The following is a 21,789-nucleotide window of genomic DNA, read 5'->3' as shown; positions in this document are numbered from 1 at the left end:
ACCCTCCCCCTTTCCCATTGTATAATCACAGCTCAGAAAGTCAGGGTTCTGGATTTAGGGGAAGTGGGGAAAGAGCGCTGGGTTCAAATGTTGCTTAGCTGCCCCAAGTCTCCTGCTTCCCTTCTGTTATATCACCCTCCTGCTTTCCCATTGTATAATCACAGCTCAGAAAGTCAGGGTTCTGGATTTAGGGGAAGTGGGGAAAGAGTGCTGGGTTCAAATGCTACCTTTGTCATTTATAATCCGGGTGAGCTTGAGTTGCTAGTTGGGAAGCCAACTGGGAAAGGGCCTGGTATACAGTAAGTGCTTAATAAATATGTTGTTCATTTATTATGTTACTGAGAGAAGAATGGACCCTACACATTTCCTCTCCTTCCCCAGGCTGGGCCATGATCCATCACCATTTACTCCAGACTCAAATCAGCACAGGAAAAAATCCCCCAAAGTTTTCCCCGTCTCCCCCCTAGAAAAAAGCCACAGAAATCAAAGCAGACTAGACTGGAGCAGTTCATTCAACCATGAGACATAAGGAACTCCTTCCTCCCACCACCCCAAGCCCCAGCATCCTCCCTCCAGTGCTTCCTGCAGTTCCACCTCCCCCTCAATGCTGTATCAGGCCCGGATGACCAAGGAAAGTCCGGAGGAGGGCAGCCAGAACAGTGAAGGCCCAAGTCCATCCCACATGAGCCTGGGGAAGGGAGCCCTGGATGGGAAGGGGAGGCCCTGATAACTTCTCCAAGCATCTGAGTTGACGTCACACGGAAGGATGATTATTGCCCTGTTTGGTTTCAGAGATTTATGGGGAGAAGTTACAAAAAGGCAAAATTTAGACTTAATGCAAAAAAATCTTCTGTCACTTAATGGGTAATTTGGGACAGAAATGAGTTCTCATCCCTTCACTGAAGGCCAGAGGACCCTCTGCTGGGTCCACCGTGGGGGAAAGTCCTGTTTAGCCCTGGGTCAAGGTAAATGGCTCTGAGATCCCATGAAGGGGGGCGAAGTCAAAATGAGCTGGGACTCCAGCTCCCCCACAACACACACATCCTGCCAGCCTGGGAGGGGATAGAGGAACTCTTCTCACTCTAGCCAGGGAAGTCCTCCCTCAGCCCGAGCCCCTCGAGGGGGCTTGAGGTCTTCTCCTGGATCGCTCTTCACAGTCCCAGGTTCTTCTGCAGACTGTGACCATCACAGCAGCAGCCAGTGGAATACACAATTCCTGGGTGACTCTTGCCGGGAGAGAGGCGGCAGCAGGTCCGGCCTTCCTCCCCCTCCGTGGCCTGGTCTGACCCGGCCAGAACTGACAGCCCCCAGCTGGGGGGCCCGATGCCCTCTTTCTTCCCGATGGCGTCAGGCGAGTGGAGCCCAGGACATTTCGTTCCTCCCTCTGGGGGGAGAAGCCTAGGCTGGTCAGGGCCATCTGCTATTTTTACCGGCCTGCTCCTCGGGTGTCATCAGATCCCCTTCTGAGTGAAGGTCGCCGAGCTGGCCCCAAGCCAGAGGCAGGGACATCAAGGACAGTCTCCATCGACCCCCCACCTCAGCTGCTCCTCAAGCCTCCTGGGACAGCTCTCTCCAAAGCCCCTCGTACTCCTGGGCTATGGCTGGGGCTCCACAGGGTTTGGGGAGGGGTTTGGTCCCGGCCCTCTCCCGGGCTGGGAGTCCCCACAGGAATCAGGTTGTTCTGGGCTGGAACTAGCCTTCGGGGAGGAAGGCGCTCCTTCCAAGCCTGGTTTGGCCATCTTGATGGCTTCTTCATAGGAGGGGGGCAGCTCCAGGGCATAGAGGCTGTAGGCTGGAGGGGCCACAGTGCCTGGTTCCATCTCCCGAAATGCCAGGGGCAGGGGTGGGCCCAGGGGGTACTGCACAGAGCTGTAGGCTGGAGAAAAGAGCAAAGGAAGTCAGGAAGGGCCTTATGGGGCAGTGGGTGATCAGGAAGGGATACAATGGTACAGCCAGACTCGCCAAGAGACTTCCCCAGCCTGAGACCTCTGATGGGCCAGCTCAAAGGTCTTTCTGTGAGCAATCCCATTTCACTGGCTACCTAAGGGTTAAGAAGTAGAAGTCGGAGGAGCTGGGTTTTCAAATTTAACTTACACCCTTCATAATGAAGGCCCTAAACTCCTCGGGTCTCAAAGGTTCTCATGTGTAATACAGGGACTAACTATGTCTTGCAGTTCTCAGGGGCAGGGTGAGGAACCAGGAATTCAGGCTGGGCAACATGATATGGTAGCAAATCCCAGCTCAGAAACTTGTTATCTGTATGAACTCTGGCCAAGCTGTTCCATTTCCCTGAGTAATATTCCTTGTTTTCTTCCTCTGTAAAATAGAAAGACTTGCAATTCTAATCTCCTGATGGCTCTTTCAAGTCCAGTCCAGTCCACATCCAACTGAAATTAAAGGCCTTTTCTCCATCCTCGTCCCAACCCAGATTTCTCAGGTTACTTTATACCCTCCACTAACTCTACACTCCGGTCAAACTATATAGGGCTACACTCTACCCTTTGAATAAGGCCTGTAATCTCCTACTACCATACCTTTGTCCACTAGCCACTCCCTACATCCAGAATGTTCCACTTATTGCCTGCTAGATTTTCACCATTTAAAGCCAGTTGTATATAAGATTTTCTCATTTCTTTTTTTTTTTTTTTTTTTTTCCCTGAGGCTGGGGTTAAATGACTTGCCCAGGGTCACACAGTTAGGAAGTGTTAAGTGTCTGAGACTAGATTTGAGCTCAGGTCCTCCTGAACTCAAGGCTGGTGCTCTATCCACTGCGCCCCCTGGCTGCCCCCATATATAAGATTCTCAAACCTTTTTTCATTTGGGACTCCATTTCATAGTAGGGCACTATGCTCCACAAAATGCCTATTCCTTCATTTTAACTTTTATTATACATCTACCGTGTTAACAAGGCAACAAGCCTTTCTTAAGCATATACTGTCAGTCCTTGGGCTAAGTGCTAAGGCTAAAAATAGAAGCAAAAAGAAGGCCAGCCCCTGACCTCAAGTTTTCATTCTCATGTGGTTAAGACAATATATAAAAGTGTCAATGGAGGCAGCATGATGTGATGGGTAGAGAGCAGGGCGTGGAGCCAAGCCCAGTCTCTGACACACACTGTTGGTGTGACGCTGGACAAGCCAGTGTACTTTTCTGATGACATATTGCTGAAGGAAATTCCTCGCCAGAAGTTTCCTATGTTGAGGAAATTCCAGGTCAAAGCAAAAAAACAAAATTGAAAAATAATCAGAGCCATCTGAAAGGTGCGGTGCCGTGGTGCCTTGGGGAAGAAAGCACGGGCTTTAAAGTCTGATAACCTGGATGTGAATTCTGGGGCTGTTACTTAATAGCTGTGTGATTGTGGGCAGAGTCATTATCTTTCTTTCTTTTTTTTTTTTTTTGCTGAGGCAGTTGGGGTTAAGTGACTTGCCCAGGGTCACACAGCTAGGAAGCGGTAAATGTCTGAGGCCAGATTTGAACTCAGGTTCTCCTGACTTCAAGGCTGGTGCTCTATCCACTGCGCCACCTAGCTGCCCCTTTTAATTTTTTTTTTTTTTTTGAGGCTGGGGTTAAGTGACTTGCCCAGGATCACACAGCTAGGAAGTGTTAAGTGTCTGAGATCAGATTTGAACTTGGGTCCTCCTGAATTCAGGGCTGGTGCTCTATCCACTGCGCCACCTAGCTGCCCCGAGTCATTACCTTTCTGTGCAGAATGAGAGGGGTGGGCTTCGTGACTAAGGTCCCTCCAACACTAAATCATATATGACTGATTTCAGGGCAGAAGTGAGGAAAGCAGCATAGACCACGTTTAAGATAAACTAGGGATTCTAAGAGGGAAGAAGCACTCAAATCAAAGGCCATCTCTACCATAAGACTGAAAAAACTTTAAGAACCTTCTCCTCTGACCCTCACTGAACATTTCAGCCTCCCTTCCGCACTTTTTATATTTCCTTATAGCTTATTAGGTGAAAGCTAGTTTAGTGCATTCCCCTCCTAGATTAGAATCCAGGGTCCACGGTGAGGGGCAAAGGCAATAAAGGGAGCTTTCACTAAATTTTCCTTCTCCTCTACTACTCAGCACAGGGCTCCAAACACAATGAAAGCTTCATACATGTTTATTCTACTGTTTTAGCCCCGACACCTTGGTCAAGTCACTTAATTCCAGGTCAGATATTGAAGATTATGAATGAATTGGTTCCCTTTTTTGAGGTGTCAGCTTTCTCAGCTGTCAAATGATGAACTCTGAGGTTTCTTGCACTGCTAAACCTATGACCATTTGACATAATCACTCATTGAGTGATCCCCGAAAGGGTCTCATGCCACAGCTACTCTAGCCTAGTTCTCAAACTATGGCCCACGGGCCATATGCTGCCGCTGAGGACATTTATGGGCCTGCCGGGTTATGGCAAATGAGCTGAGGGGCGGAGAGAGAGTGTGAGGTTTTGTTTTTACTATAGTCCGGCCCTCCCACAGTCTGAGGGACAGGGAACTGGCCCCTATTTAAAAAATTTGAGGACCACTGCTCTAACCCATTATATAACCATAGAATCATAAGGTTAAATATTGAAAGAAGCTCAAAGTTACTTTATAGAGGAGTCTAAATCCCATAGTTTTTCTCTACTGAGAAATAATAATAATTGATAATAAGTAAAAGTAGCATTTAGAAAGCACTTGGAGATTTGTGAAGTACTCATCTGATCTTTATAACATCTCTGGGAGGTGGGTGCTATTATTATCCCCATTTTACAGATGAGGCAAATGAGACAGACAAGTTGAAAAAAAAAGTCACACAGCTAGGAACTATCTGAAGCTGGATTTGGCTCCAGGCCTAGGGCTTTCTCTCTGACAACTTAGCTGCCTTTAAAAGATAAGAATATTAGATTAGATAGAGCCTAAGGCCTCATCCTCGAAAAGACTAGGAGATATAATAAGTAGCACATAATTAGAGCTGGGAGACATATTAGAGATCAGCTCACCCAATGCCTCTATTTTACATCTGAGGAAACTGAGGTCCAGGGGAAGATGGGGACATGTGAAGGGACTTTGCTAAAGTCACATAAAAAATAAGGGGTAGCATTAGGATTTGAATCCAGATTCTTTGACTCCCAACATATATTCTTTCTATTAATAGTGAATTACTTATTATTTTCTTAATAATTCAATTATCAGCATATTATATAGTATTATTTATTATTAACATATTATGTATTATTATTTAAAAGCAGCTTAAGGTCTGCAAAGCAGGTATAAGTTTCATTCATTTGATTCTCACAGATACTATTATTAGCCCCATTTTACAGTTGAAGAAACTGAGGCAAACAGAGATTAAAGTGTCACACAGCTGGAAGAACCTGATTTGATGTCAGGAAAGCCTGGATTTGAGTCTCACTTCTAATACTTACAAAGCTTTTAGCCATGGGCAATGAACCTTTCTGCCTCAATTTCTTTGTCTGTAAAATGGGTACCCATCTGTACCTCCCTTGCAAGTTAGTTTTGAAGCTCAAAGGAAACACTGTAAAAACAAGTCTATTATTATTATTATTATTCCTTTAGAGGATTACATAAGGCATTCTAGTTTTGTGGGTCTCTATCACCCACGTAGGCTAAGCTTGGAGTCAAGAAAGCCTTTGATAGGGAACAAGTCACTTTTCAGCATCTCCTGGATTCTAAGGGACTACCTTGCTTGGGTAAGAGGGATACAGCTTCTGTCCTTAGAGAACTATCATAAGCTCCCAAGAGCAGACACTTTGGTCTTTTCTCCAAACAACTGGCTTAGTACATTTTTTTTGCTATTGCTTGGTCATATCCAACTTTTCATGACCCCTTTGGGGGTTTTCTCGGCAGAAATACTGGAGCGGTTTCTCATTTCTTTCTCCAGCTCATTTTTTAGATGAGGAAACTGAGACAAAGAGGGTTAAGTAACTAGCTCAGGGTAACATAGCTGGTAAATATCTGAAATGGGATTTGAACTCACACCCAGGACTCTATGGACTACAGCATCATCCAGATGCCCTAACTTAGCACATAGTAGGTTCTTCATAAACACTTGTTCATCAGCCAGGAAAGGATTTTGGAAAACTTGAAGCATTTGAGATAAGGGTATTGTAATACTCACTAATTATTACCCAGGAAGAACAATGGAGCTTACTATCTCTTGATCTCTTTGATTTAGAGGGAGAAATCCAAAAGAGAACCAGAGTGCTGGCCACCTTTGGCTCCTCTCTTCATGCTGGGAATCCAGATCTGGGGGCTCCCATTGGAGTGGAATTAAAAAAAGAGGCTTCCTCTCCTTCCTCCAGCCCTGCCATTGTTAGATTGAAGCTAGAAGAACCTTGGAAATTACCAAATTCAAGCCTCTCATTCTAGAGATAAGGAAACTGAAGCTGAGAGAAGGGGAAATGACTGGGTGACTAGTTCAAAGTGTGAGGTAGGATTTGAATCCAGGTCTTCCTGCCTCCATCTCCATCCAGCTTTCTATCTACTTAGCTTCTCTAAATTAAGAAAATTAAGTGAAAAGAAGTCCAGCCTGGATTATGGGAAGATATATTTCTTTAGGGAAAAACCAGAAACTGAAATAGCTTCAAAAATGGATCAGAATAGCATGATAAATGTGGAAATATGTATAGAGGAATTACACATGTTTAACCTGTATAGGATGGAGAGGGAATGGGGAAAAGGAGGGGGGAAAAAACTGGGAAACAAGGTTTTGTAAGGGGGAATGTTGAAAACTATCTTTGCATATATTTTGAAAGTAAAAGGCCATTATTTAAAAAAAAAAAAAAAAAGAATCAGCATTGAATCAGAGACAGATTTAATAGGGGCTTGTCCCAGACTCTCTAACTATGTAGGGAAAAGGTGGGTAAAATATCTTATGGGAGGAAAAATCAGATCAGTCCCAAAGTGAAATGGGCTATCCCCAAGAGCAGCAGGTGCCCTTAGCCTTGGAGGTCTTCAAACAGAGGCTGGATGGATCTACGTCAGCTCTATCAGAGTGGGCACTCCTTGTGTGTACTGGTTGGCAAGTCCCTTTGTATTACCTCAGAATTTCTTGCCTCTGCTTTTGTAATTCCCCCAGGCTTGAGAAACTCCTCTGCCTCTTGGGACCTCTCCATTCTTATTAAGACTCATTTCACTGGAAACTGAGTGGATGCCCATCAATTGGAGAATGGCTGAACAAATTGTGGTATATGAATGTTATGGAATATTATTGTTCTGTAAGAAATGGCCAGCAGGAGGAATACAGAGAGGTTTGGAGAGACTGACATGCACTGATGCTGAGTGAAATGAGCAGCACCAGGAGATCATTATACACTTCAATAACAATACTGTATGATGATCAATTCTGATGGACGTGGCCCTCTTCAACAATGAGATGAGCCAAATCAGCTCCAATAGAGCAGTAATGAACTGAACCAGCTACACCCAGTGAAAGAACTCTGGGAGATGACTATGAACCACTACATAGAATTCCCAATCCCTCTTATTTTTGTCCGCCTGCATTTTTAATTTCCATCACAGGCTAATTGTACACTGTTTTAAAGTCCGATTCCTTTTGTGCAACAAAATAACTTTATGGACATGTATACATATATTGTATTTAACATATATTTTAACATATTTAACATGTATTGGTCAACCTGCCATTTGAGGGAGGGGTTGGGGGGAAGGAGGGTAAAAATTGGAATAAAAGGTCTTGCAACTGTCAATGCTGAAAAATTACCCATACATATATCTTGTAAATAAAAAGCTCTCTATATATTAAAAAAAAATATATATATAATATAAAATATATAATATATATATTATATATATAATATAATATATAATACATAAAATATATAAAATATATAATATATAATATGTATATAAAAAAAAAAAACACCAAAAAATCTCATTTTAGTTGCTACCTCCTACCTAGGACCTTTCCAGGTTTCCCTAGCTGCTGAAGCCTTCTCCTCTTAAGCTCCATAAGCTATTTCTTATTTTTAGACTTGGGAACACTTTAGTTCAAAATTTCCCTCAGATACTTATTAGCTTAGTGACGTGGGACAAGTGACTTTAACATTGGAGCCTCAGTTTCTGCATCTGTAAAGGGAAGGAAGTGGACTTGAAGATTCCCTCTAGTCCTTCCCCAATGTTAGTGGTTTCTCCGAGTTCAAAATTACCATGAAGCTTTTTGGAACACATTTAGTGTTAAAAATTGATTTCATATGTAATTAGAAGTATATGTGCTATATTGGTCTACCTGTCATCTAGGGGGGAAGAGGGGAAAAATTGGAACAGAAGGTTTTGCAAAGGTCAATGCTGAAAAAATTACCCTTGCATATATTTTGTAAATAAAAAGCTCTAATAATAAAAAATTAAAAAATAATAAGAGTTAAAAAAAATATATGTGTATATATGTACATGTGTATATATATATATATACACACAACACTCATACATGTTGAATATACACAGTGTGCATATAAATACAAGTGTGTGTATGTTATATATACATATACACACATCTGACACAGTGGGAAAAGTGCTGGGAGTGGAGTTGGGCAGTCTCATCTTTCTGAATTCAAATCTGGTCTCAGACACTTACAAACTGTGTGACTTTCTTTGAGCAAGATACTTCACCCTTTTTGCCTCAGTTTCCTCATCTGCAAAATAAGCTGGAGAAGGAAGTAGTAAATCCACTTCAGTGTCTTTGCCAAGAAAATCCAAATAGGGCCACGGAGCGTCAGACATGACTGAACAATAACAATATATATTTTGTTTTCATTTAATCCGGCACAGTATAAACTCTTTGAGGGTAGAGTCTGTTTAATTTGGATCTTTATCTTTCTAGCACCTAGCAAAGTACCTAACACTTTGTGGGTGCCTAATAAATGCTTGCTTTATTACTTTTGACTCCCATCTCTCTTTCCTATTGTCCACTTTCTGGTCCTCGGCTGGGATCTATCTCCCATTTGGATCTTTATCTTCCTAGCACCTAGCAAAGTGCTTACTGTGGGTCCCTAATAAGTGCCCTGGTTCCTGGGATCCTCCCCTTCCCCCCTCATCCTCTTAAGTTTCTTCCTCATCTGAAGCTCTATTTTCTGGCGGAGGTCCTTAGTCTGACCCCAGCTGTTCACTTTCTCCACCCTACTAATCTGTTTTTATTTTTATGTCTCATATTTAGCTACATATACATGGCCTTTCTCAGTAGAATATAAGCTCTTGGAAGGCAAGGGACTGTTTTCACTTTTTTATTTGTATCCCCAGAACTTAGTATAGCACCAGACAAACAGTAGGTGCTTAATACATGCTCATTTACCCATTCATTGTATTTATATCCCTAGCACTTAATAAAACACCAGGTGTACAACAGTAGTTGCTTAGTTTCTGCTCATTCCTAGCACTCTGTACTCAGAGACTAGCACACAGTAAGTACCTGGTGAATTTTTTTTTATTGTATCTGAATCTTCCATACTTGGCACATAGTAGCCCTGTGGGCTGACTGCTGAGTTGAATCCCACATCCAACATCCATCCCATACCCCTGTGATCCTCCCTTCCTGGGCCCCTGGCGTCGCCCTCCCCCCCTGGCACTGGCTGTTACTCACAGGTGACGGTGCTGTGGATGGTGCTGTCATTGTCCACTGTGATGACCGTCAGATCATAGGGCCGCCTGGGGAGGGGGAACGTGGTCTGGGCGGGCGGCCGCTTCCTCTGGCAGCAGAACTTGACGCAGCTGGCCAGGATGCCACAGAGGAGCAGCATGAACACGGTCAGCAGGATGAGCCTGTGAGCAGGGGGGAGACAAGAATGTGTCACTGGGAAGGTTTCAAGACCGAGAATACCGGACCCTCAGCCTTAACAGAGACCCTACTATTCTCTATAGATTTCCCACGAGACACATCAGGATACAATAGTTAAAAAGGAAATGAGCATTTATTTAGCACCCACAAAGTGCTAGAGACTGTGCTAAACTTTTACCAATATTATCTCATTTGTTCCTCACAACAACCTGTTATTATTCCCATTTAACAGATGAGGCAAACAGAGGATAAGTGACTGTCTGGAGTCATACAGCTAGTAAGGCTGGACTTGAATTCAAGTTTTGCCAATGTCCAGCCCAGGCCTGAATCCACTGCTCCACCTAGCAGCCCAAGAGCCAGAGAGTTAGCTCTGGGTTCCCATTTCTGCTACCACTATCTATGGCACCCTGAATGGGTCTTTAACCTCCTGGGCCTCAGTTTCCCCAGTTGTCAAATAAGGGGTAGCCTCTGAGATTTCTTCTAGTTCTTTCTTTGTAATCCTGCAGTTATTTCTTCAGACTTCAAGGACCGGTCCCTCAAACACTCCTTGAGGAGGCAGAGGACCTGGGTGTGAACCTCCGGGCCCCCCCTTTTTTAGTGGGGTTCAAAGGCACCACAAATGCCAGATTTCCCTGGGGCTGAGCAGTGTCTAACATTTATATAAAGTCTTTAGGATCCAGGAAACCCCTTTTCATTAATTCTCCCACTTCATTATTTATCATTTCATTAATTCATTATTTCCCAGCCACTGGAAGGCACTTGGAAGACTTCTAGTAACTCTGGTAAATTGCCCTAGGATCTGCTTATTCCATAGCCAAATGGCAAAGCTCATAGTCCTAAGGGTCTTCAGCAAGGCTCTCCCTGTTGATGGGAGCACTCATACCCATACCCCATTCCAGTTACTGTTGCTAGAACAAACTTCAAAAGTAGCCTGGTATCAAGAGCACAGATAGGGAGCTATCGACTGGAGATGGCCTTGGATGACCGTCTAGCTACAGATCAGGATGAGTGGAGATACAGATCAGGATGAATGGAGATGGCCTTGGATGACCATCTAGCTACAGATCAGGATGAGTGGAGATACAGATCAGGATGAGTGGAGATGGCCTTGGATGACTGTCTAGCTACAGATCAGGATGAGTGGAGATACAGATCAGGATGAATGGAGATGGCCTTGGATGACCATCTAGCTACAGATCAGGATGAGTGGAGATGTCCTTGGATGACCATCTAGCTACAGATCAGGATGAGTGGAGATGGCCTTGGATGACCATCTAGCTACAGATCAGGATGAGTGGAGATGGCCTTGGATGACCATCTAGCTACAGATCAGGATGAGTGGAGATGGCCTTGGATGACCATCTAGCTACACAAGTTAAAGGTGGAGTGACTTAGATATTTTGTGTGATTTCATATATAATGGGAATTATATTTCTTTCTTTCTCAATGGGTAGGAAAGAGGGTAAAGAGAAAGACAAAAGTTGGAACTAAAAATAATTTTAAAATTTATTTTTAAAAATGATAAATTGAAGATTAAATTACTAATTCAAGTTCATACAGGAACTAATGGGCAGGACTTGAATTCAGGTCATTTGGATGAGAAACTTTGTTAAGTCTCAATTTTCTCATCTCTCAAATGGGAACAGGATATCACTGAGTTTCCAGGGGTAGCTTTAAGGATGAAGCACTCTCTAAATGTGACCGGCTGCCTGGCTGGAAAGGACTTGGCTTTTCCCAGGAGCACGAGAGAGCACAGCTGTCTCCAGCCTTCACTTCTGCCCTCAAGCCTCGCTCACCCAATCCCTCCAGGAACAAGATGTGCCCAGCCATCAACTGGAAAAGTGACAGGCTGGCTAGGCAGAGGCTGCCTGCCATGCCTTCAGGGAGATGGATCTTGGGTGACCCTGCCTCTAGGGAAAATATAGGAAGGAGGCTAAAGGGCATGGAGCTCCAGGAGGAGCAGAGGGTCATCCAACAGTAGTGGTTTGGGCTCCATTGACTGGGCACAGGGGAGGAGAAGGATTCTCCTTAGTTGTAGCTGGGGAAAGGAGAGAACATTTTGGGACAGAAAATCTGTCCCACGGAGCCCTAGCAGCTAGTTGTTTTTAAAGGAGCCCATCCTGAGGCTGGGAATAAATGTGAGCCATGGGTGCTCCCCCCAGACACCTCTAGGTTTCCCACGTGGGCAGAGACCCTGGTGAGCCATGGGTGCTCCCCCTAGACACCTCTAGGTTTCCCACGTGGGCAGACCCTGGTGAGCCATGGGTGCTCCCCTCAGACACCTCTAGGTTTCCCACGTAGGCAGACCCTGGTGAGCCATGGGTGCCCCCGGGACAACTCTAGGTTTCCCAGTTAAGGTCTACTGTTGGCAGAATGGGGAGGGATGGCAGTGGAGAAGCAGGCATTAGCTCTGTGCCCTGACTGTCAGTCTATCCTAGAGCTCACTGTATTTATGGAGATCTGTCTACTTCTAATCTGATCTGGTGCGGGCTCCCCTTGGGTGGGAGGAGCCCAAGCTTAGTCTCCCCAGGAACCTTTTCTCTCTCCCTACTTCTCAGTAAGGAAGATAGAACCTCCAGGGCAGGGGTGGGGCAGAAATCAGAAAGATTTCCAGTCCAGTCCAGTCCTCTGAGAATCCCCACCCCTGCCCAGCCTCCATTAAGGTGGAATTAACATTCAATTCAAAAAGTAAGAAAAAGACTCGAGAAATGAGTTTACGTCTGGCCTCAGCTCCCTCCAAAATCTGTGAACATCTGTAAGACGAAAAAGTTGGGGTCTATCATGTCTAACTAATGGAAAGGACACTGAATTTAGTCAGGTTGAAACACGGTGCTATTGTTTACTAGGCTGTGGGAGCCTGGCTAGAGAATTCCTTTCCCTGAGCCTCAGTTTTCACATCTGTAAAAGAGGGACAAGAATCCCCGTCCCATCTACCAGACAAGGTTGATCAGGATGAGGGCTCCTAAACCAGGGCACAAGACCCACCACTCTCCAATTGTGGGGTACAGCCAGCTGTGCCAAGGTGGAAAGAGCCTTGCTCTTGTAGAACTCAGGTCTGGGAGAAGGGGAGATAGGGATCTGCATCCCTTAGCAGCTAGCTAATGGAGGCTATTCTTCCTGGCTCACAGCTGCCCCACAGGAACTGCTCAATCTGCTCCCTGCCCCCCCAGGGGCTGCATCAAGGCCTCCCCATTCAGCTCCATTTCCGGAAGCTCTAAGTTCCCAGGTAGATAGATCCCCTCCTGGGCTGCGCCTGGCCAGCAGAGGTGTCCCTCCCTGGGCAAACCAGTCTGACCGGCCGGGGGAGCTCTGGGCTTAGGCCAGTCCCTCTGCTTCTGTGGAGGGCTCGTTGCCCAGCTCCGTACTTACCAGACATACCACAGGTTGGTCCAGCTGGCACTGGCGGGGCACCTGCAAGAGCAGAGAGAGGGGGGATTCACCCACCACTGGAATGAGAGCCCGAGCCTCGACCCAGGTGGGGAAGGGGTGGCTGGGAAGCCTTTTAGGACCCCACCCTAGGCCCTGGAAGGAGGAGTGAGGGCCTGACGAGCTGGGGCAAGTCCCTTGGAAGGAGGAGAAGCTGCTTGGGCTGCCAGCTTGGGTTGGGTTTCGATACAACTGATGTGTTTGGGAGGGAATTTCCAAGACCCTCCAGAGCCAACTCTAAGCCCAGACAGGGCAGCTAGATCTCCCAGGATCGCTATTCCCTTGCCCACATAGCCCAACTTCTCCCAACAGGAGTGGGGGTCACTGGAACCCCACGGTTCCCGCTCAGAGCTGGGGGGCAGGAGGGGGAGGGCACCTGGTGGTGGTAGTGTGTGTGTGTGTGTGTGTGTGTGTGTGTGTGTGTGTGTGTGAGAGAGAGAGAGAGAGAGAGAGAGAGAGAGAGAGAGAGAGAGAGAGACAGAGAGAGAGACAGAGAGAGAGACAGAGAGAGAGAGACAGAGAGAGGGAGAGAGAGACAGAAAGAGAGAGAGACAGAGAGAGAGACAGAAAGAGAGAGAGACAGAGAGAGAGAGACAGAGAGAGACAGAGAGAGACAGAGAGAAAGACACAGAGACACAGAGACACACAGAGAGACAGAGAGAGACAGAGACACGAAGACACAGAGAGACACACAGAGAGAGAGAGAGACAGAGACACAGACACAGAGACAGTCAGAGAGACAGAGACAGAGAGACAGAGTTAGAGAGACAGAGACAGAGAGACAGAGACAGAGAGCAGGGACGGGACTGCAAGGGGGCCGCTGCTTCAGGCTGTTTATTTTTAGCCGCTCCGGCGGGATAAGCAGCTGTGGAGTTGGGTGACCTGCGAGCTTCCCTTCGGGGCGGGGTCACAGGGCAGGGGACAATCCCGGAGGGTTTTTCCCACCCCGAGTCTACAAAGGTGTGTGAGCTCTGAGAAGCAGGGCGGGAGGGGGGGGGGGGAACAGCACAGCCCATCCGGCGGAGGGGGAGGGGAAGGGGGAATGTGGGGAGACGCTCCCCCTCCCTCGGGCCTCCCTCCAGACTTACTGGTCAGTGAGGTCACAGCTGCCATCTGCGCTGTCCGGTGCCACCTGCGGGGGGGGGGGGGGGGAGAGAGGAGGAGGAGGAGCTGAGGGGGCGGGGGCCGCTTTCCTCAGCAGGACCCCCGCCCCACCTCCCAGATCCGAGGAGCGGGGTCCCAACAAAGGCTCCGGAGCGACCTCCCGGGCGGAGAAAAAGGGGGGGCAGTCAGAGACGTGGGAGCCCTGCCCCTCTGCCCCGGCTCCGCGTGCCTCCTGAAACAAAGAAGTGTCCCCCAGTCCCGCCGGACCGCTCACCTGCAGCAGGAGGAAGAGCAGGGGGAGGACCCCGTGGCTGCAGACACCCCGCATCCCGGCGGCAGTGGCCGTGACCGTGGCCATGGTCCCCCTACCGCGCGAGGGCCCGCGCCCCAGCGAGTGGCCCTCAGGAACCTCGGCGGCGGAATCCGGACCGCCTTTATGGCTGCCCCGTCCCAGCTCTCGGCTCCCCGCCCCTCCGACAATGCCACGCCCACCCCTCAGGACCCGCCCACACCCGGACCCTCCGAGCGGCCACAGGCCCCTCCCAAGCATCTGCCCCCCCGGCTGAAGCTCCGCCCGCGCCCGGCCCGGGACCCACGCACTTGGCGATTCCCTGGGGCGGGACCGGGAGGGCCGGGCTGCGGGCTTACTCGGGACCCACCCGGGCTTAGCTGGGATCAGCTTTGCGGTCTGGTTCCGGAACCCTCCCACCTGCCTTAAAGTTCCGTTTTCCGAGTGGGGAAACCGAGGCCTGGGGAGGAGCCCGCTTTCCCCCAAGGGCGGGAAGCCGCGTGGGACCGGGAGTCCTAGAGCCGCTCCCGGGCCGGCCGTTCTCTGGGCCGCTTTGAGCCCCCTGTAGTCCGGGCCCCGCCCTTAGATTTGGGGGAACGGGGAGCGGGGAGCTCCCTTCCACTTCTCCGGAAGAGGGAATCCAGGGGCGAAGTCCCTGCCGGGGCCCGGAGGCGGTGGCGGAGAGCGCGGACCGAGGGCGGCGCGTCCGGTCCCCTTTCCGCGGGGGACAAAGTTTGAACCCTGCCCCAGTGGGCCTTGGGCCTCCACCGCAAGGAACGAAGGGACTTGGGCTGAGCTCCGGGTCCTCTCCGTCCCCAGCATCCTCCGCGTCTCCCATTCCGTGGTTCTATTTCAACCTGTCCCTTAACTGGCTGGGGAGACTTCCTCCTCAGAAACCCCAATGAATCCGCCCGCTGACATCATCACCCACCATACATCCCCACGAGGCGCCCACCCGGGTGCTGGGGGCTGACTCAGCCTCCTCGGCAGCCGGCCTGGGACCCTTCTAATCCATAACCTAACTCACCTTACACAACCTTACTTACTCACGTCCAGTCCGGTCTGCCTCGTTCTGGAATTACGGGACCCGGAGCTAGCCTGGAGGGAACACGTCTGGGGAGCTTGGGAAGGAGGGACCAGGAAGTGGAGCCAACTTGGATGTTCTGAGTAATTATGTCCCAATACAGGTAATCTGTTTCTGGACACCTCTGACACAGTCGTGTAACAGAAAGAGCTGATCGTTAAATGGTCAGTGTGAGCGCACGTCTTAAAAACTGACCAATACCACAAATTGGAGCTTGATTTATTGTTTTCCAGACTTAAGAAAATGATGCAGAAAATGTTATTACCTAGGTTAAACTTAAAAGTGTGTTGGCCATACATCCCTCCATTTCCAGAGAGCTGATTATTAAATATTTACCATCATCCCCTTGGCTACACAATTCTTTCTTACATCTCTTGGAATTTCTACCCTCTGCTGCTCTGGGCCAAACAATATAAATTATTCTCTGTTCTCCATGACAACCCTCCAAATACTCGAAGCTGGTTGTATTCCTCCTCGATCTTCTCTTCTCCTGGAGATAAAGTCAACTTTACTTGGATATTCTGAGTAATTGTGCCCCAAGACAGGTCAACCTGTTTCTGGACACCTCTGACACAGTTGTGTAACAGAAAGAGCTGATTGTTAAATGTTCAGTGTGAGCGGGCACATCTACTGTTTCAGTTGTACCCTCACTTATAAACGGAAGAGTGGGTCCAGAAGACTTTTCAGCTGTGGGTTTGGGATATTATCATCTTCACTTAGTGGTCATTTGACCACTTCTCTTCTCCAGGCGTGCTTATTATTTCAGTTATTTCTGATTCTTTGTGACCCCATCTGAGATTTTTTTTTTTTTTTTTTTTTTTTTTTTTTTGGCAAAGATTCTGGAGTAGTTTGTCAATTCCTTTTGCAGCTCTTTTAGAGATGGGGAAATGGGGGCAAAGAGAAATCATTTGTCCAGTAATTTGTACATTTAGGAAGCTTGTGAGCTTGGATATGAACTTTGGTCTTTCTTACTCCAGTGCTCTACACACTGTCCCACCTAGCAGCCCTCAGAGTCCAGCAAACCCAGATTCAAATTCCACCTTTAATTCCATTTTCTGGGAGACCTTGGAGAAATTATTTACCATCCTTGCTGCATAGTCAGATTCGTCACTTGTAAAAGGAAGAGTTGGTCTGGATGTGAATCTAGGATTTTATCATTCAACCAGTGTTGAAAGAATAACATGTACACATGTGCGTGCGCGCACACACACACGTACGCCTCCTCCTGGAGGTATAGTTCAATGCAGAAGGTGGGATCTCCTGACTACACCACGGGCTATGCTATCTCTTGCACATGGAGGGTGAGACACACAAACATACATACAATGGTGTGGGTGCACACGCCTCAGATTAATGCACCTTGTCAGACCTGTAAAACTGCCTTGCATCTAGTGATTGGAGAAAGGAGATTGATTGGAGAAGGGAGATTTACCATTTAGCTCTAATTAGCAGCAAAGAAGCTGATTGCATTGATCTAGCTGCCCATTTGTTCAACTTTTATAAATTGAGAAAGAATCCATTAACTCTTTCCCTCTTCAATAGTATTTTATTTTTCCAAATATACGTAGAGTTTTCAACATTCATTTTTGTGACTTTGTATTTCACATTTTTTCTCCCTCCCTCCCTTTTCTCCCTCCTTCCCAAGACACCAAGCAATCCAACATACGTTAAATATGTGCAGTCCTTATAAACTTATTTCCATATTTGTCATGTGCAAGAAAAATCAGACCAAAAGGAAAACAACAACAACAAACAAACAAACAAAACAAGAAAAAGCAAGCAAGCAAACAAAAAGGTGAAAATTCTCTGCTTCATTCCACATTCAGTCTCCAGAGCTCTCTCTCTCTCCAGATTCAGATGGCATTTTCCATCCCAAGTCTATTGGAATTGTCTGAATCCATTAACTTTTAAGGCAAAGCATTGCTCTGCTGATTGCAGGAGACTCCTAATTGCTTTATCTGCCTTTTCTCGAGCTACTCCAATCAATCCCAGCCTCAGCTGTCAAAAGCACAGCTCTTCCCTTGCCACCACCTTCTTCAAAAAACTCCTGGGTCCTTTAATATTAAAGCAAAGGATGTGGTTTCTCATTTTTGCTGCCCAATCTCTCTCATCCTCTCTTTCCAATCCTATAATTTTTAGGTGACACCTTTTTTTTATTTTTTCTTCCATTAAGTTACCAGTAGAAGCTTGCCAGTCCCTATGAAAGCCCATCAGTGTGGTAGGATGGCAAGCTTACTTGCTCTGGAGTCAGAGGTTCTGGGTTCAAATCCTTCCTCAACTCCTATGTGATATTGGGCAAATTAACCTGCTTGCCTCCCCATTATGCTTGTCTGTACGCACGAGGTAGTGCACACATGAGAGGTTTGGACTTGGTTGCTTCTGAATTATTTATTTATGACTCATGTCTTTGCTGCCCTTTTCACCACCTATCACTTTTCTTCTACAAATAAAGCAATATTTTATGGGTTATGTACCATGTAGACATGTAGACCTGAAGACTGTTGGTGTTAATAAGATGGGTTTTTAAATCAGAGAGGGCCACAGGAGATAGAACACCTGGTCTGGGGCCAGGGAAATCCTGGTTCAAATCTAGCCTCAGAAACCTACCAGGTGACTCTGGGCTGTCACTTAAACTGGTTTGCCTCAGTTTCCTCAGCTGTAAAATGAGCTTGAACAGGGAATAGAAAACCACTCCAGTATCTCTGCCAAAAAAAAGTCCAGATGGATTCACGGAGAGTTGGACACAACTAAAATGACTCAACCACCACAATTGAATCAAAGAGAAGCAGAGTCTAAATGTAATCCAAGATAATCTTTTTCTAATCTCATCATCCTGTGTACAGCCCAATATCCTTCTGCAGTACCTGCCAAACATATGAACTTTTTTTTTATTTGTTTAAAACTTTATTTTTTTAAACCAAGGAATCTTTAATGAAGATTACATAGGCATTTTTATTTCATATTCTGATTTTTAAAAAAATAAGCTTGCCAATCAGAAATCTCTTTTCAAAATAATTTGTTTTATTTTTCATTTATTTGTTTATTGATTGATTTTTAATTTTCAAGAGTATTTTAATTTTCCAAATACATGTAAAGATAGTTTTCAACACTCATCTTTTGTATTCCAAATTTTTCTCCCTCCCTTCTTCACCTCCCTTTCTCCTCAAGACAAGAAGTAATCTGATAGAGGTTAAATACCAATATATGATCTTCACATATAGTTGTTGTTCTCCTCACCTAAATACCATGATGAGATAGACAAAGTATGGAGTTTGGACCCAAGGCAGACAGACAAGAAGCATTTATTAAGGATTTATTTTGCTGTGCGAAATGCTTCTGATATGAAAAATAAACGTTCCTGCCCTCAAGAAGATTGATTCTAAGGGGGGGAGACAATAATCAAAAAAAGGAAGTTTAAAAAAGGCAAGAAGGAAAACAAACAAAGAAACAAACAAAGGCAGGAAAGGTCTTGGGAGAGAAGCTCCCTTTGTCCAGATAGAGAACGGTCAGCCTAGGTCCCTCCCTGAAATGAAGGCTCCAGAAAGAGCTCATCAATGGGAGCAGAGGAATGTTTCAAGGTGAGAGGGTGTCAGGATCTTTCCAGTTTTAGAGCAAAGGAGCAACTCAAGTCCTGAGTCTCCCACTTACTACCTAGGTGTCTTAGGAGTAATTTTAAAATTAAACACATTAAATTTTATTAAGTAAATTAAATTTCTCTGGGCCTCCAGATTTTCCTTCACAAATTGAGAAGGGTTAGATCAGATGATCCCTAAGGTCCTTTCAACTCTATGATCTGTATATTCTCAGTGAATTGACTTCTCAACTGTGTCTCCAAGTTCAGAAAATAGGCATTTTTTAAAACATTTGAAGTCATAGATGTCTGTATTAATCATGTTATAAAAGAAAACACAGACAGAACTTTTGTTCTGTTCCCAAGAAAAATAAAGAAATTTATAAAAATATACTTCATTTTGTACTCAGAGTTCATCAGTCTTCTCTGCAGGTAGATGATATTTTTTTATCATGGATCCTTTCTCATTGTCTTGGATAACGGACTTGATCAGAGTTGCTAGGTTTCACAGTTGACCATCCATACAAAATTGATACTGTGTACACAGAATGTGTACATTCTAGTTTTGTTCACTTCAATTTGTATCAGTTCATATAAATCTCTCCAGGTTTTCCAAAAACCATCCTGCTCTTCTTTTTTTATAACACAATAGTGCTTCATTACAAATCATATGCCGTTACTTGTTCTGCCATCTCCAGTGCATAAATATCCCCTCAATATCCAATTTTTTGCCACCACAAAGGGAGCTGCTATAAATATTCTTGACCATGTGGGTCCTTTTCCGTTTTTTTTCTTTTTCTTTTCTTTTCTTTTTTTTTTTAATGATCTCTTTGGATACAGACCTAGAAGTGGTATACTGGATCAAAAGATATACAGAATTTGATAGCCCTTTGGGCAAAGTTCCAGAATTGTTCTCTAGAAAGGTTGGATCAGTTTATATGACAGGTTTTATATATATATATGTATGTATATAAATAAATATATAACATATATTTATTTAATATTTTATTTTTGTTTTACATATATAATATATATGTAATAAATAAAAATATTTTTATTATAAAATACAATTTTATTTTAATACTTATATATATATTTATATAACAGTTTATATATGTTTATTTAATATATATTTATATATAAATAAATATATGATACATATTTATGTTATATATTTATTTATATATATTTATTTAATATTTTATTTTGCACATATAATAAATACAATATATTTTATTATAAAGTACATTTTTATTTTAATATTTATATAACAGTTTATATAACACAAGCTGTGTTAGTTAATTTGTCCACATCTCCTCCAGCATGACAATAGGTATTCTTGATCCATTTAGTTTTTTCTATGTGACTTGTCAGTCTAATTTCTCCTGAGCAGTTGTTCACGTGCTGATGTGAGGTACTTCCATATAAGTAACATGTTCTCAGCAGCTTTAGTGGAGCACAGTTTGGAGTCAAGGAATCTGAGTTCAAATATCCCTTCCCTTTTCTGGGTCTCAGTTTCCTCCTCTGCAAAATGAGGTGATTGGAGCCGAGGACCGTTGAGGTCACTTTGACAATGATGATGAGAGATATGATCCAGTGACTTGTGATGATTTCCAGGATCTCTTTTGACTCCAAAACCGTGGTTGTGGAAAGTGAGTGGGAGCAGTTGGAAAGATTTCTTCATCCCAGGGTGTGTTGGTAAATGTTTAACAGCCAGAACTCAAGGGAAAAAAATGTACACAGGATATACTTCTAGTTTAATTGGAATTTCTAATATTTCCTCTAATACTTTCTTAAGTCGAGACAATAAGAACTCCGTCCCCCAACAATAAGTCAAGCCCTGATTTTTAGCATTTGCTGACTTCCAAGGTGTGAATGCTTGCACTGAAGACTTAACAATTGCCTCTAGTGGCTCACATGATCTGGCTCCAGGATCTGCTTTCCCCTTCCCCTGCAGTGGTGTTTTCCTTTGGCAAGCACACATGTCCAGATGGTGTGAATTGCATCAAATTGTTAATCAGAGGATGATGGAACAGAGGTTCCTCTGAATTTGTCAAGGCATTTTCTGTGATCTCAGTGTAAGCACAGGAGAAATAGAATAGGGAGAGAGGATCTTTGAGGTGGCAATTCTGTTTTCCAAAAGTCAAACCTTACTTTATCAGTAACAAATATCAATAACAAATGATTAACAGGGATCCTCCTTTCCTCCCCCCCCAATATAGCTTAAAACAAACAAATGCCCCAAACTAAACCTTTCCATTATTACTAGATTGCCCTGCTCATTCTGAGTTTAGGCATTAGTGACACTTTTCCTTTTCCTTCAAGACCTTTTATTCCTCCTTTGTACCTGATTTTATTTCTATCTTTAATTTATTAAAATTTATTCCATTAATTACATTAAAAAATCCAAGTTGTTTAATGAATTTCATGAGCATTCATACAGATCTCTTTACACAATCCCTGTTTTTTTCCTTCCCAACAGAATTATTTCTCTATTTTCAGAATTGTATTCTCAAAAGCATCATATCTTTTTC

The 21,789-nt window shown here is 44.9% G+C and overlaps 1 protein-coding gene across 2 annotated transcripts; it reads right to left on the bottom strand.

Annotated features, from left to right (window-relative positions):
* Positions 1-485: 485 nt before the first annotated feature.
* On the bottom strand, positions 486-15,453 carry TMEM52 (transmembrane protein 52). Of its 2 annotated transcripts, none has more exons than XM_074306522.1 (5): positions 15,025-15,453; positions 14,296-14,339; positions 13,151-13,192; positions 9,587-9,765; positions 486-1,876 (listed from the first exon to the last, which is right to left on the bottom strand). In XM_074306522.1, exons 1-5 carry the CDS (start codon positions 15,436-15,438, stop codon positions 1,596-1,598), a joined length of 960 nt encoding a protein of 319 aa, XP_074162623.1. In that variant the 5' UTR covers positions 15,439-15,453; the 3' UTR covers positions 486-1,595. The 2 variants fall into 2 exon arrangements, with proteins under 2 accessions (XP_074162623.1, XP_074162624.1); XM_074306523.1 differs by lacking the exon at positions 15,025-15,453 and adding an exon at positions 14,586-14,788.
* Between the last annotated feature and the right edge of the window lie 6,336 nt (positions 15,454-21,789).

This window comes from Sminthopsis crassicaudata, chromosome 3, assembly GCF_048593235.1.
Source record: "Sminthopsis crassicaudata isolate SCR6 chromosome 3, ASM4859323v1, whole genome shotgun sequence".
NCBI lineage: Eukaryota > Metazoa > Chordata > Mammalia > Dasyuromorphia > Dasyuridae > Sminthopsis > Sminthopsis crassicaudata.
The sequence above is the reverse complement of the archived record's forward strand: the minus strand, read 5'-3'. Positions and strand labels throughout refer to the sequence as shown.